The 16,704-nt window shown below is 43.9% G+C and overlaps 1 protein-coding gene across 1 annotated transcript in view; it reads right to left on the bottom strand.

Annotated features, from left to right (window-relative positions):
- Positions 1–16,704, bottom strand: part of scfd2 (sec1 family domain containing 2) — a 64,092-nt gene that overhangs the window by 17,963 nt on the left and 29,425 nt on the right. The window contains exon 5 of the mRNA XM_068743707.1: positions 15,046–15,337. Coding sequence (XP_068599808.1) covers positions 15,046–15,337 — 292 coding nt within the window. The remainder of the gene's footprint in view (positions 1–15,045; positions 15,338–16,704) is intronic.

The raw sequence follows: 16,704 nt of genomic DNA, 5'->3' as shown, positions 1-16,704 counted from the left end.
GAGAGTCACTGTTGGGGAGTGGCCCAGAGGGGGCCAGCTCTTATTTTGACAGTCCCTCTGTCGTGGGGGGGGGGACATGGACTCTCTTCTGTTTGTTTTCCAAGGAGAAACATCTGAACATCTGTGGCGTTCCTCGGAGCAACACGCTGGGCTAGAGTTACAAGCTGCACCAGCGCACAAGAACACATAAACACATGTTCGCTGTCGGACACACACAGATGAACGCACACTAAAGTAAGGACAGAGGCGAACGCAAATGCAAGGATGAAGTTAAGATGAAGATAAAAAGCCTGAAATATATAAGATCCAAATGTTTTACTTCAAGATCGTATGGAAACATGTGACAAGTAAACATTTACGATTACGTTCGACTGATATACGATTGTTTCTTCACTACAACAACTCCGATGTCTTCCAGCTGGAGTCTGCACTACGGCACAACGTATCGAATCAATAAATCCATGACGCTCAAACATCTCTTAGGAAAATATTGAGTAAGCACTAACAGATTTCACTTGGCAGGATTATCTCTCCCTTTTCACGAACATATCTTCAGAGAACAGCGACGACGACGCAAACGTGTTCTCAGAGACGCGATCAGAGAAAGGAGATTTTTATTTTAGCTGCAATTTGCTCATACTCACACGACCTCCGATGATGCAGGTCTCGACACGGTCACTAGGGTGCACTGTTGCACTGCTCACTGACCTCTAACACACGCAGATACACAAACAGAAACACGCTTCTCAGCCCACGTTGCTGAACACCCTATTGCCACGGCTGATCTGTTTTCTTTTGTCCTTCTGAGGGACCATTTCTTTTCAGACTTCTACCTCTCAGATAATACAGCAAGGTTGTGGTCCAGATGTGAGGCACCAGTTTTAGGTCTGCAAAAAAACAAAACAAAAACAGTCACTTTCTCTCCTCATCTGATCCCGATGTTGTATTTTTAACTTCTGATACTTCTCCCGACCGTTCGGCAGGGCACCTTTTTTCTCAGCAAAGAGTTCAGCAGGTTGTCGAATGAAGTACGAATTAACTCCAATCGTTGTAGTTTACAAAAGGCCAAAATCACAAACACACGCACACACACACACACACATAGATGCAAGAATGAATAACGACATTTGAATTTGGAATTGAGAAAGCCAACAGCAGTTAAAGTTTAGGCAACCCGTCAAGTACAAATCATATCAATTCAGTGTTTCACATTAATGGCCAGAAATTATTTCCATAAACCATTTAAAGATTTAAAGCAAAGTGACACTGCCACAAAATATGCACAATGTTTCCTCTAAGCTTCTAAATCATCTGCTTTATTACCGCTACTGAGGAGGCTTTGTTTTCGCTGGCGTTTGTTTGTGTGTCTGACTGTTAGTGCGGTTATTCATAACGTTGTGAATGGATTTCAGCTGAATTTAGATAGATAGCTAGATTTTTTTATTGGTCCCCGTAGGGACATTCGTTGGGGAGGAAGGGCATGGCCCGAGGAACAATGCAGCAGATTTTGGCGGTGATCTGAATTGAAGCCGAGTTGAGCGGCTGTGGAGATTTTTGGTCTCCGAGTGCCGTCTATTTCTACCAGACTTCTGCAAATCAAACAGATTTAAAGCCACTAATCAAGGGACAATTTAGACTGGTCTAACACTTGGGTGAGGCCCGAGGATCCTTAAGGAATGGCATTTTCTAAACCACATCTGGGAGGTGCTGTGTCTTACACAGAAATTGTGACCTGTAAACTGGCAATGATGACGTAAATAGAGGCTTGTCCTGCTTTACAGCAGCACATAAAGTACGAATGGACTATAATGCAGGGCACAGGTGGATGTTTGAGGGAGATGCTAATGCGCAACAGTCAACCCTTTGAGATGGTTTTGAAGAAATTCGTAGAAAACATGATGCAGGATTAAATCTAAATTCCTCGTCGTTACACAGACTCAAATTGTGAATGCCAATGTTTCATTCTTCAAGGAAGAGATTAACCAGATATAAACAAGCTAAAATCAAACGCTTGTCAACCAATGATCAACTGAGGAATTTCATATTCACAGTAATTAAAGGTTTGCAGTGTCAGTAAACAAATGTCCATGGAAATGTGCTAAAATGAGAGGAACACAGATTTCACAGTAAATTCAACATGGACTGACACAGTTAAGAAACTCAACTCTGCAGATGAGCAAGTAGTTCGGATCGGCGATTAGAAGATGGACATGAGAGGGACGTGGTTTATAGCATGTGGACAGAGCGTTTCATCAAGGTGGGAAAAGGTGACCGTTCACACATTCCAGGTAACTTCTGCAGTACCTTTAGCAGCAGAGCGGAGATCCTGTTTAGTTTGGGTTTCATGTGCACGTCATCAACGAAAGTCAAACCCTTGCCACCAATTCGATGCTTTGCTGCTGACTGGCAGTTGTAGAGAAATGCAGGAACGAGCCCCCCCCAAAAAAACAAGCGTGGAGAAAGTCCGCAAGCTAGTAAATAATGAGGCACAATCTGTACCATTTAAAAAAGGTATGCATAGCAAATATTTTTAGGCAGGAGGAAATGCATCAACATGATTGTCAGGGCTTTAGGATACAATCGACAACTCAGGGGAACAGGCTTGGTACCGTCAGCAGGGAAGAGAAACTGTAGGCGCCACGATTGTTGGGTTCTTTAGATAGATTCTGTCAGACTTGTTTTGTTAAACTGAGTAAGGAACATAAATACACACTATGGGGACTCATTAGTGTCTTCTTGTTGTCAGTTAACTCACCGTTTTGTTTTCTACACTTTCTGTGTCAGCATTCTCAAATATGAAGAGGTGAAAATGTAATTTCGTTGTGTGACAATGTGTGACGACAATAAAAAAAAGCTTTCTTTTTCTTCTTAATTTATGAGACAAAGTTGCAAAGATACCAAAAAGTGTGTGTCAGATTAGTGGGCTACAGAAGCCTGATGGCAAATGTTCAATCCCACACACCAGGAAGCATGATAATGTGCATGGAAGCCCTGTGCTCTGACCGTGGATGGGCGGCTCCACACCAGCACGCTGATGAAGAGCTGGAGGACTGGACCAGCTCCCGGGCCGGCCTGAGGGAATGGACTATCCTTAATGAACTGTGGCGCGAGGACGCTGTAATTAAACAGAACTTCATTTCCACCGTCAAGGCTTCTGGGTGAAACTAGTTGTGGTTTTTGTGTGACCCCAACCATGTGAGAATCTGAGCACAAAATGCATAATGTATATTATTAGTTAGGTATTCGTATGGATGGGCAGACAGAGGCATAAACTGATGACTGAATCCCCTCATTTTCTGTCAGGAGTAATGAAATTAAGAAAGACTGAAGCACATCTGTGATAAAAATTACGCTTTTTGTTAAGCCCCAATTAAAATTAAAACCCATTAACCAAATCGTGAGAACTGCAAAAGGCTCGATGACTAAATCCTCAGCTAGAATGGAATTGGCTGCGTACACTGGACTCCTTCCCAAATGATGCATCATTTTTTAGTTCATTTGTTTTACAAACACGCTGCCTGGAGTGCTGCCGATGCAGAAACTCACACACAGAGGATCATTTCCAAATATCAACTCATGGTTTGAGACGATTAAGATGTTTTAAAGCGATTGTCATGGGAGAGGAAAGAGAGAAAAGACAAATCTCATGTAAAAATCGGAAAGGCCTGACTCGTATCCACATCGATATTTAAGAACACGAGAGTTATGAGAACCACGTCTTTAACGCACACGGACCTTGGATATCATACATCGGTTTTGAGCCAACGCTTGAATTTCTCTCAGACATTTTGTGCCTCCAGAAGACTTGAGGGTGCAGGAGAGGTTTTTCCTGTAAATGTACACCTCCTGAATGAATAAGCGTTTCCTGCTCCAGTCAGGGTTGGGGTTCACGCAGGGGGTTAGACTGTGATATGTCCCCTTCTCCCTCTTTCCCGACTCTCAGACCAGGCGTTTCACTTCACTTGCAGACTCTTAAACATGGAGCAAAACATTTCAGATACTTATCAAATTATACAAAGGCTTTATTGCACACTTTATTGGAGCATAGATCAAATTAATAGCCAACCCTGCAACAACATCAGAAACATTTGGTTCGCATTAAATCACCAATGGTAAATGCAAATTAAATTTCACAAGCGAAACGTCCAGGGAATGAAAGAGATAGAAGAAAACAATGGAAAAGGAAGGCAATATTTAAAACAGAAAAAAGTAGTTATTTCAAAGTATCTAAAAGTGATGATAGAAACTCTCCCACAACCGCAGACAAACTGTTCGTAGACGCAGCATCTCACGCACACACACACACACATATATATAACACAGCTATTAGACAGGAGGAGGACAGACAGAGGACAGGGTGGTGCAGCTGATGAAAACATGTGATTAACATGATGTTCACCATCACCCACTATAGTGTGTGTGTGTGTGTGTGTGCATGCCTGGGGAGTCTGAGTGAGTGTGTGTGAAGAGAAGCGGGAGAGTGGCTTCATGTTTGCTGAATGATAGATACTCTGCTGCTCCCACAGGAGACAGAGATAGATAATGTTGATGCTGTTCAGATCCTTTGATCGCTTCTGCAGGGACGGGGCGGTTAGGAGGAGGTCGCTTGGCGCCAATTGTGCATGTGTGTGTGTGTGTGTGTGTGTGTGTGGTTGATGAGCAGGTGACATGTTTGTTTGGGTGGCTGTGTAGCCTCCACCCTCTGGTGGTCCCTGGGTGAGCTGGTCATACAGGAGAGTTTGAGATCGACCTCCTGGACCAGAGCTGACCCAGCATGTAGCATGGGAAGGCTGTAGCTGCGCACATGCAGGCATGCAGGACGCATGTATAACTAGAAAGACAATCAGAGATTGCAGACCCTCGCCTCCAAAAGACTATTCGATCTTGCAAGACAGTAAACAGGGCTTCCGGATCAGAGGGGCCAAACCTGCTCTAGCTTGCTGCTCCGGAACGTACTACAAGACACCTTCTGGATTCTTTTTCCCATCATGCCATTTGTGTCCCTCCCTCTTAAAGTGACACTCCCATGTTACAGCACAGGCACAATTCCAGATCATGTAACAATAATTCTAGAACCTGGATCCAGATCCGGATCAACGCCATTCTCGGGGAGGACCGAGCCACGGACAGAACCTTGCTTGTGTAAACATTTCAAGTCGATTGGGTTACTAGTTTTTGAGTTATGCACGCGGACAGACAGACAGACAAACAAACAGACAAACAGACAAACGGACCCAATTGCAATACCCTCGCCTCACCTTCGGCGAGGGTAACAAGTCAGTCACAAGAATGAGCAGTGATGCGGAAAAAGACAATGTGAATGTGTATCTGTGGGAAACCAGAATGGAGAGATTAGCGTTACACATGCTGGACAATGAGCTGTGTATTTGTGCGATCAAGTTCATGCATGACTGTTTATTGACCTGACAAAGCTCTTACAGCTCGCTCAGACCGAGGGGATACACATGCATTTGTGAGAGAGAGAGAGAGTTGCGGGTTTCATTTGATACCTGAAAGCCAAATAAACAACTCGGGCCTGCCAGATCTGAAACCAGAGCAATAAACTCCGCCGATATCCGAGACGCTGGATCTGTTCACCGGCTCACCAGTCAAAACACCGCAAGGATGTACACACGTGAGTGCATTTTAACCTGGATGCTCTGGACAATCTTTCCTACATGACACGGTTGCATAGAATCTGCTGCTGCAGAGGGTAAGAATCTGCATTTGAAATCCAGGACTGACTGGTCTTCAAGACGGCTCCAATGGGCATAGTTCTCTGGGACGGGTAAAGGAAAGGGGTGGGACACAGCAGAAAACAGAGATTGAAGCCATATGTTTAGGCACGGTATGCACATGCACATGCACACACACACACACACACACACACACACACACACACACAGAATGTTTTTTCATCTCCCTCAACAAAATTCCACGAAAGACCACATCAGATGACAATGCACTGTTAAAGTTCTGGTTTTACTTCCATTATTTCTTTCTCTCATGTACACTCATACACTTAACTGTGACTCACACTTATATTCATTCACGGGAGTCTATTGTGCCGTGGGTTGAGTCACATCTCCAGTCTATGGGAGTGCTGAGGTTTAGAAACAAAGGTTCTCATCTGCGAGAGCTCTGCAGTCGTTGCACACAAAATCCCATGATCTAAGACCTACGACCGCTTTGTGGAACAACTTTCTGATGATACTTTCATGTGACATTTGGGGGGCGGGGAGGCGTCGTAACAGACTGCAATCCCACAGTGAGGATGAGCATGAGGTTGCACAGGGAGGAGAGCACAACGGAGACGTACAGCTCGCAAGGGGCATCATGGGAATGAAAACAAGTACGGTCGTCATCAGTTTCATTATTCTCAAAAACAAAAACCTAACACAATGTAGTTTAGTAGTCTAAACTCTAAGGTATCACAGTTCTGTACTGTGCAGAGCCTGCTTAATTTCATTGCATCACCGTGTATAATGACAATAAAGTGCTATTCTATTCTATTTGTATTTTTAGTAGGTTGCAAAAACTGAAGATTTACTTCAGATTCTATGGTAGAAATAAGCCTTGTTTTTCTAAGTAAATTAAAATTGGAGTTGACCTTTTTAGCTGTGCTTGTTGATGTATGATTGTAGACAGTATACTCACAAGTCTGCTTCATGCACAAGGACATGATCGTAAAATATCTAATATTGTATCTTCTGGATTAACTCGCCAATGGAGAAACGACGATCTCCATCCTCAAGATTTTACAATTCAGTGTTTCCAAAGCCTAAACAGAATATGATAAGGAAGCTTTTAGGTTTTCTGCATATACGTCTAGGAAAAGTCTACAGACCAATTATAAACTTAAAAGTTTAGTGACCCTAAACTGAGTTTAAAACTTCAGCGAAATCCCTTGAATTCAGGCCGTCATTGTCTACATGTTTACTATCTTGTCCTTATTTAAATTTGTGTTAGTTTATGTGGAAACCTTGTGTTGCTGCTCCTTTGGGCCAGGTGTCCCTTGTAAAACAGAACTTTGATCTCAGCAGGACCTCTGGATACATTGAGGCTAAATAAAAAACAGTCAATTTCTGTAGAAGAATTCATTTACACGTCAGAAGTTGTTGTTAATATCTACTGAAGACAATGCTTCACACAAATAAAATTATCTTTCAAATCAACATTAAAAACATTTTTGAATGAAAGCATCACAGTGAAATTACACTAATCGTGTGAGAATCTGAGCTGGTTTAAAAGCTTGTATTTTTCAATGCTGCTTTATAACCATGCTATTAATGAACATCCTTCACTCCCAGATCAATCCTATCTTCCGTTTAATAGTCAGCAGTTTAAGCAATACAGGCCCCGGCTGCTAAATCACCTCCATTGTACTGGGAAGGAGGCAGTTTTGGCTCTTAATTTGCACTGAATCTTTAACCTGGAAATAGAATGTGACAGAAAGTGTATTTAGGTGTGCATCACAGTGAAAGAGAAAGGAATGGACTGTAAGAGAAGTTATCTACAGATAGAAAGGAGGTGGTGCGATAAGGTGGTGGGGGTCCCAGAGACACAGAGGAAGCCTCCTATCACAGGAAGCTCCTCTTGCAGATGTCAGATCCTCCTAATCGGACTTCTACTTCCTGCTTCAGTCCCTTGAGCTGGACAACATCAGACACTCGCAATGTGCCCGCAAGCGGATGGGATCATACATATACTTACCCATCCAGGCAGGAGTCCTACACAAACATCACATCCTGGTGGGGTTGAGGTCCACATCAAAGTGGATTATAGGGTGGATGAGGACAGAGCTGCAGAGAGCGCTCACAGACATACCCCTTATTATTTCTGACCTCGATATGCCGACGCCACCCATGGGTTACAGAACATCTCGTAACTGTGCACTTTTCTTTTGCACTTTTTGTCTACAAGCACAGACAGCAGTGTGCCATCTATTCAATGGCTGGGTGTGTTTGTCATAATCCTGCACTGAGAGTTGGCAGTGAAACATAAAAACAGACATTATTTTATGAAGAAAAGACACAAAAATTGGGTTTCCTGACAGGAAGACAACACTGTCCCCCTGAAAACACAGTCTTCATTCACAGCACCCCTATAGAAACACACAAAGTGTCTAATCCCATCATTCAAAATACACAAACGGCTAATCCACTCCCACACATTGAAACGGCGGGCCAGGAATCGCAGAACAGTATCACTAATGAAAACTAATGAAAGCAATGGCAAAATATGGTTGACTCATATTAGAACTATTTCTAGTGAACATGAGTCAACTGTGTGCGTGGACGTGTGTGTGTGTGTAGGTGTGTGTGTGTATGTGTTTGCGCGCTGAGCGTCTTTGACCGGTACAGTGATGTAAAGAGGCCGACCAGAAGGAGAATGCTCCCACCTGACAGACAGATGTTGCTGATATGTGTTCTTGTGTTATTCCATGCGATGAAGCACACGCTAGTGCGTCTGATAGCACTTCAGCCAGACACGACGCTCTACAAGCCCAGTACATCATCACAATACAATCATTTGAAATTGGATCAGAATTGTACAGGTTGCCTTGAAATTTCAATTGTAATTCTCCATCTGTTCAACACAACATGTGTGTCTGCGATTCAGACATCGCATCCCATCCTGGAAATAGACACGTGCTGTGCATCGAGTTTTCACAGGAACTGCTATCGTCAGAGCAACGAGATGGAAATTAAATCATTGGCAAAAATAGTTCAGCGTTTTCAATGTGTGGTTCTGGATCAGGGATGATATAGAGGTAAGATGGTATACTGGGGGGGGGGGGGGGGTAACACATTAGGGGTTGCTCTGGCCTAAAGGAGATGGGCAGCAGCAGGGGAAGTGTGTGTGTGTGTGTGTGTGTGTGTAAGTCTGTGTGTGTTCTAATGAGTTTATTTTTGGCAGGCTGAGTTTACGCTGGCCTCACAGTGTTAATCCTCGCTGCAGTCATTATCGCCGTGCATTGCCTGCCCCGCCTGGATGGCGGCGAAGACAGCCGCCAACAACCCTGTTTGACAAAACGCTCTTCACCATCTGCGAGGCAGCGGAGGAAATGTTACGTTCACCTGGACAGCGAGTGGGCTGAGTCGGATGCGATAGTGCTGAGCTCACAGACACAGTGCAGGCGGCAAGCAGCTGTTAACATCAAAGTGTGTGTGTGTGTGTGAGAGAGAGAGGCAGCCTGCAAGGACCAAGAAGCAGACAGAGCTGAGAAAAGATAAGATGAAATGATGGAGAGGCTGACAGAAACTGTGACGGAGAGAAAGGCTCTATTGATAACAGCATTTAAACGATAGCGATCATCTTCCGTAACCGTCTGTGCTCCATCAGCATCAAATGAATTCAACTGGAACACTCGTCTACCACTGATAGACGGACTATCAGGGGCAACGAACGTTTAAGGTTGGGTATCAGACCGCTGCAGACGGCGTTCTGCTTAGAGAAACACTCGTTTGGTTTTCTCTTAACACCAAGCGGCCAAAGACAGAGGTCTTCAGGATGTTTGGCTTATAAAAAAAATAGTGTTATAGAGAAGCAGGTGCATTCATCCAAATAATGAACATTTTCTTACTGACCTTTGCAAAATTGGAATGAACACTTTTTCTTTGGCATGCGCCACACACAGTTGGCACTAGTCAGCAGAATTTGGATAATTAAGTACGGGTTGATGGTGGAGCCTGATGGTCAGGAAAATTATTCTCGTTGTTCAGATGAAAACTAATCAGTGAGAAGAGGAGAGAAAAAGAAGTGAAGTCAGAGTTATTTCCTGTCACATTGGTACAGAAAGTGATGCAGAATGTGATTTACACCGTCCATGTTGATCTGGATCATCATCAAAAGCTTCTAAATTGTTCTTGGTGTCTTTATACGCCAGGCATGAAAAGTAAAATGAATCAGAGTTTACGTGAATTTCTAACTAATTATTGAATCCGATTTTCAATGAAAATACTTTTTCCTGACCTCATTTTGGACATTTTGCATGATAGTGCATATCGGACCCTTTATGACTGTGATTTTTGATTAGTGAATTCAATGCATATTTTACAAGATATGATTTTTTTGAAAAAGTAAATGTATAAGTAAATGGAAAAATCCACTCAAAATATAACGGGATCTAGACCAAGATCCATCTTTTAAAAGAAATTTCATCAAAATCCATCCAGCAGTGTTTCCATAATCCTACCAACAAACACACAGAAAGACAAACAAATGACATCAAAAACATAACATTGAGGTAATAATACTGCAACAAAAAAATAACAACTAATGGAATATTCTTTTCATGGCCAAGCGGTCCCTGGTACGAGTGCAAGTCCGCCGCTTGGGCTGTTTTCACAGAATTTTCCCCAACTGAATTCTGTCTTTATGTATCAGCCTGAAACTACAGTGCATTAGGGCTAAATGCATGATTACACCTTCAAGCAAATGCCTGAGTGGAACAACCACAGCTGAGGCAACATCTCACTATTGAACACTGCAGACGAGACACCCTGACAACTGAGCAACACAGAATGACCTAGCTGGAGAACTCGTTCCAAACACTCCCTGGCCTCCTTCTCTAAGTTTGTAGACCTACGTCTGCTTAGTGAGGAGGTCAGCCGAGTCAAAGGAGCAATGAGATAAGCCTATCTCACAGTGTGTCCATCAGCCTGCAGGAGACACTAATAGACACAACAGAAAGTGACCAGACGTGAGTCTGCAAGTGAAGAAAGACTCCTTTCTCCTCATTCCTTCCTATCGCCTTCTATCTACAGGCTGGACCGGCTGCGGTCCTCTTTTGGGACACTTTGATAACAAAGACTATTCCCTGCTTGTAATTTACAACCATCTCAAGACACTACCTCTTCAAGATGGCATGTACTAAAAAAAAAAAAAAAAAAAGCAGGAGTAAGGGATGGAAGACAAAAGAACAGAAACTAAAGGGGGGAAATGGGGGAGGAGATTTTTTTTTTGTAGTTTTTAGCATCTCTGTTAGATGAGGGGGTGTAAGAGAAGTGGGGCTGTAAAAAAAAAAAAAAGTGGAGGGGGAGTTAGGGGCGTTCACCCTGGCTCAGGCCTTGATTAACACCAGGCCTCTTGACAGGAAATGACCCGGCCAGCTCATAGCGCCAGGAGAGCTTCCATCTGGTGTCGAGGCCGTAGAGGAATTCTCCACCCAGGAGAAAAGAGTAGAACTCCCAACTAAAAGAGCATGTTTCAATTCCAGGAATGCTACGGTCCCCCTACTTGTACAGGATATTAACATATAAAGCATTATTCTGATCCTGTTGCTCTTTGAGGGCTTCGTTCCCAAAAAGCAGAGCTGAACTGCAGCCTTATTCCATGGAACGATGACCACATCACTTCATTGAGAGTCAACAACACAAGTTTACAGCTGGATGTCCATCGCAGGAGCGCGAGGTGGAAATGAGGCAGAGTCCCCCAGATTCAAAAACTGGATGAAGTTGCACTGGTTGGATGAAGGAGGCGGTAAAGGGAGCGAGCGAAGGGACAGCTTGGGGAGGAAAGCCGGTAAACTGGGGCAGGTCATCTTTCACTGCTGGCTGGAATTCTAAATGTAAACAGGCTCTTCCGCACCAACAGATAAAACACAGATAAACTATAAATCCAAGTGGCTCTGCTAAAAACACACACAGAGACACACAGTCTACAAAACTCATCCACTTATTAATGTTGCTTAAGCAGAGATGATTGGTTCTATGAGACTGTAGAAAAAGCATGGAGACCCGCGCATACAAATGTCCATAAAGATCTTTGAACTCTACATTTCTCTTAAAAGAAATTTAGGATTGAACTCAAAAATCTCCATGCTGGAGTCAAGGACTGTCCCTGCAGTGGGTAGAGCGCATTGTCTGGACTCCTCCGCTGACCCTCCCTCAGCGGATCAGAGACTGACCCCCGCCTGCACTGACGCGTGTGCAGGGTCTCAGTTCCAGTCCCTCTGGAGCCTGCCTGTATATGCGAGTCTGACTTGCAGCCCTGCCTCCACTTTAGCTTGTGTGAATTTATCTATCTGCAAGTTTGGTGGCATCCTTTTTCATTCTACAAGGCTAATTCCCAATGGAGACGCCAGTGTTTATGAGTCTTTGATGATGTGCATTTCCTGTCATAAATAAGAAGCAGAGGAATTCTCTGCTGAGGATTAACACACTAAACAGAGGTGTAAAAACTACACTCTGGGAAAGATCGGTGATGCTTGATGACTTTGCTATTTAGGGAGATGGTTTGCTTGTGTGTGTGATAATATTCTACATGGAGCTGAGGCCATTTCTTTCCTTTCACCTTGCATTAAAACTATTCTTCTGATCTCCCATTGCTCTAAATCTGTGTAACCAAGAAGAGAGAGAGAGTAGAAGCATGGAGTTTACAAAGGAACAAGAGAGCCTGCATGAAGATCCAACCACAGTGCTGACTTGGTAGCAGACATGGAGGGGTGCATGTCTGGGGGGGGGGGGGGTCTGAGCATGGCTCAGTGTGTGGCCCTGCCTGCTAACTAGGCCTGTCTAGCTAGCCGTGAGGAGCTGATGAGCATCTGTTAATTAAAGCCTGAGCTCCATGTCAACAGCTTATCTGATGAAGTGAAGAAGAGAGAAGGGCGCCATCGGCGGCTTTATTCACCCTGGGGTCCACGGTTTCCACTCCATACATGTACAGTGTGTGTGTTCGTGCAACAGAGGAGGAAGTAAAGAAAGACCACCAATTAAATATAATTGGGACTAATTTCATAAAAATCGAGCAAAAAGGGGAAATACATTTAATCAGGCGTGAGCATTAACATAACTGATGTTGTACTTCCCGCCTGCAACCAGCCTGATGTTTTAAGGCCTCAGAGAGCAGCAGGGAGAAACACATGGTGGTAAAAAAGTGAGAAAGAGAAAGCAATGGAATATTTTTATTTATTTTTTTAAAGTAAAGGGAAGAAAAAAGATGGCGAGTTGGTGGCCAGAGTTATGTATGCTCCCTTTCATGTCCCTTGACTGGCCCGTGTTGTCTTGCCAACCCAAACAGCGGCGTTTGGGAGGTCCGACTCGCCAGCTTCTCCCCTCTGCTTTGCCCCGTGCACACCCCACTGACTGTATGAATAACAAACCCAATGTGTGTCTGAGGCTGAGCGAGAGGAATATGACACTAAATCACCCAAAGTTTCATTTCAAACTCAAGTCTCTAAAAAGGTAGTTTGGGACCTTCTCCTCTTTCTGCCACCGCTGCCAGTAAATCACTATTACCATCTGGGGATTGGGATTTCACATCCTCACTACTGGAGCTGTGCGCCCCACACACTTATGTAAGTGGAGACAAACTGTGATCCATAATCTCGCTAGATGTCCTAGGGTGAGGAATTAGCCACATTTGGGCTGGCCTGCTTTCAGTCTCTGCTCACTGTACCTCAATGCTACATGGGAACAGAGTTTAAAAAAGGGAGGAGATTCTGCACCAAAGAACAGAGAGACCCACTAAGACTGACAAGAACCGAACCCAGAAAGAAGCCTGAGGAGAACTCATTTCACTCTATTACCAGCATCTGAACTGAATGTAGGACTAACAGTAACGACTCGGACAAATTTGCAACCTACACACATCTCACACACACACACACACACACACACACACACACACCATCCATGTACTTTACAGACAGCAGCCAATCAGGCTCCAGGTTTCGGGAGAGCGGCGGATCAGGCGTTGTGCAGCCTGAGGAACAACATTCGCCGAGGCTGTTTAAATGAAAGCCCAAATAAAGGTAGTCAGGTTTGTGTTCTACCGGATCAAATTCGGTTCTGTGTCCAGCCCTAAACTATCCTTATTTCCTTCCTTTGGTTCCATCTTTCTTGCACAAGTGTGCACTCTGTCCAAGCATTTTAGTGAGGGAGCAAAATTAGAGGAATTTGTAAAAACATTGTTCTCATGGCGACTGGGTTTCATTGAACGTCTGGTTTTCATTTGACTCCTTTAATTGTGGAGAATGTCACAATCAGTGTTATGCTCTGGATACAGAGAGAGAGACAACCTCCCGCCTCATGTTACCCAAGCCAAGCAATTCAGTGACTGCCATAAAAACTTTTGCAGACACGCTTACATGCACATACATACACACCCTATTTAAGCGCAGGGTGTGCACACTGCCGCGCTCCTCTAAATGGGCAAGACATGCTAGGTTTTTTTCCCTTTAAAACACACCTGGCACGCAATGACAGGGTAATTTCCAGTGAAGTGTTTATAACAGAAAGTCGGTATTTTAACATGAGCCACATCCCTCAAACTGTGCCTGCCAAGAGGCCCCTCAATTCTAAGTTGCACTTAGCCAAGTAGAACAGGAAGAGAGGAAGACAAGGAAGAGGGAAGACCGAAGAATAGCGAACGAAATCAACAGTCTTTATCAGCATTTTAGAACTTTTTACAAACCTATATGTGATATGAGACAAAAACCCAAACAGCAATGTATTAGTTCAGGGTGTGTGTGTGTGTGCTAAGGAACAGGCAGGCCTAATCTAAAAGAAGTCTTAATTATGAGCTACGTGGCAGCGGAGGAGGCTGCGTGTGTATAGGCTCAAGGTTAAAGACGTTATTACTCTGGGAGTTTCGGCCTGCTGCGGTGTGGAGGTAGACAGTTAATTCATCTTAACGGCTGGCCTCGATCTGCTCTACCACAGAGCTATACCAGCACATGGAGGAAACCCGGTAGTCACAAGCACACAGCGCCTGATAGCAGGTTTGAATAACAAATAAAACGTTTTCTTATATCTGTATACTTAACAGCCAAGTTCAGACGTTCCTGATGTTCGCTGCTTGCGAGCTGAGGTCATGCGTGTGTGGAAGTGTGTTTGAAAAGGTGCGATGCAAAATTATGAGAAGGATGGGATGTGAAGACTTTGATAAAATTCCTCACATTAGCAGCGCTGGAGGCAGCCGGACAAAATAAACAATCAGCTGTTCCCACTCTTCGACTTAAATTACTCTCTACCAATTTGGCAAACTGGACAAGCTCCTGGAAGCAATCATGGAATTGTGATCACATTAAGTTTCTCTCACCGGTAAGTCTCTGGAGCAAGAAGCTGAGTCTGGGCTCTCTCGTGATGACCAGGGCGAGTGCGCCTATCAGCTCCTTCTCCAACTTCTCCAGCTCCCCCTCAGTACCACGTTTTGCGGGTTGGGCCTCGTCAGCCAAGGAGTACAGGTAGATCAACAGGAGTATCAGCTCATCGGGCCCACACTCGTCCTCCCTTGACGTCGATCCTGAGGTTGTGCTGTCCGTGCCTCCACAGGGTTTCATCAAGGGCAGCAGCTGCCTTAGCACGGCAGGGAAATCATGGTCTCCAAGAGCCTGTGAGACCAGGAAAAGAGATGCTTACGTGGAAAACAGTACCTTCCACAGATATATAAAGGTTCACGTTTTACTACCAGTAGCACCAAATAACTGACTCCAAATAGGGACGTTGATTAAATCAGTATTTCTTATTGCTTGATACTACACATACAAAAGTCTGCACGCAGAGGCCGAGCAGTAATAACACACATGAAAAGCTGTATAAACCATCTTGTGGCTCTAGAAGGAGGCTGATAAATTACCTCGAGTGACATCACTTGAGCTGCCGTCACTTGGGGCAAAAGAAGTTGAACATTTGACAGGAGCTGAGTTACAAAAAAACTGCAAACACATCACAGAGCTCTGCAGCCTCCTCAACCTACTGTATGTTGAGGCTGGAGACTGAGACTACGTCAGGTTCTATTGGCATAACACGCTTCAGTGGTCGAGATGCATTGTGGGTAATCTAGGTGGTGGGGTTTTGCATAAATGAGGAATGAGCGCAATGCAGAGCGATACTAAATTCAATGAGTATTTTTTACAGGAATAATTTGACGTAATAATAAACATTTTACGTAGTCATTTTCTTTCCTATAGTCAGATAAGAACAGATGATTACCCACCTGGAACAGCTGGTTATCTTAGCTTAGCACAATGAATGGAAACAGTGACAAGTTCTAATTATCACATTTCATCTTCAGCTAAAACAATTAACTTTAAAAGCAACATGTTCATTATTATTACATCAATTGATTAGTTAACTATTCATTAATGCACATTCTTAGTAGATGGCGTCCCGGTGTCTGTTGTAAAAACACTGTAGAGTTCAAAATGAGTGGAATGTGAGTGAGCTCATTGTTCCATTTTCTAATTTTACATCACTTTGTGGATGCGGTAAGACTTTTAGTAACACACATTTAGCTTGATTGTTTTCTATCTATCATGCACGTGCCTGCGCGCACACACACACACATTTTGAGTTTAGGTGCAGTGGTGTGCTTGTTTCAGAATATTGTACTTGAGTCCAAAAAGCTGTAAATCACTGGACCTTTGATAGAACGTGGGCCATTTTCATAACAAGGTTGAGCTCACAGAGATAATAAAATAAGGCATTGCTGCTAATCTGTGTGATGAACAGCACGAAAATGTAATGAAGATAGAGCGGAGAATGGAAACGGAGGCAATTGGGTCGCAGAGATGTGGAAAAGCAGCAAAGAAAAAGGGTTGGGAAAGATACTGAGACAGAAGAAGAGGATTTCCGTTTCAGATGATAGCGTATAGGGAACCCTTGTTGAGAGGAGGCAGCGTCCTTGTCTCCGATGGAGCTACAAATGCCCCTGTGGATATAGTTCATTTTAATGAGGGATTCTTGTGTGAAGAACTTT

Source organism: Brachionichthys hirsutus, chromosome 9, assembly GCF_040956055.1.
Source record: "Brachionichthys hirsutus isolate HB-005 chromosome 9, CSIRO-AGI_Bhir_v1, whole genome shotgun sequence".
NCBI classification, from domain to species: Eukaryota; Metazoa; Chordata; class Actinopteri; order Lophiiformes; family Brachionichthyidae; genus Brachionichthys; species Brachionichthys hirsutus.
This window is presented reverse-complemented; position numbering and strand designations above follow the sequence as displayed.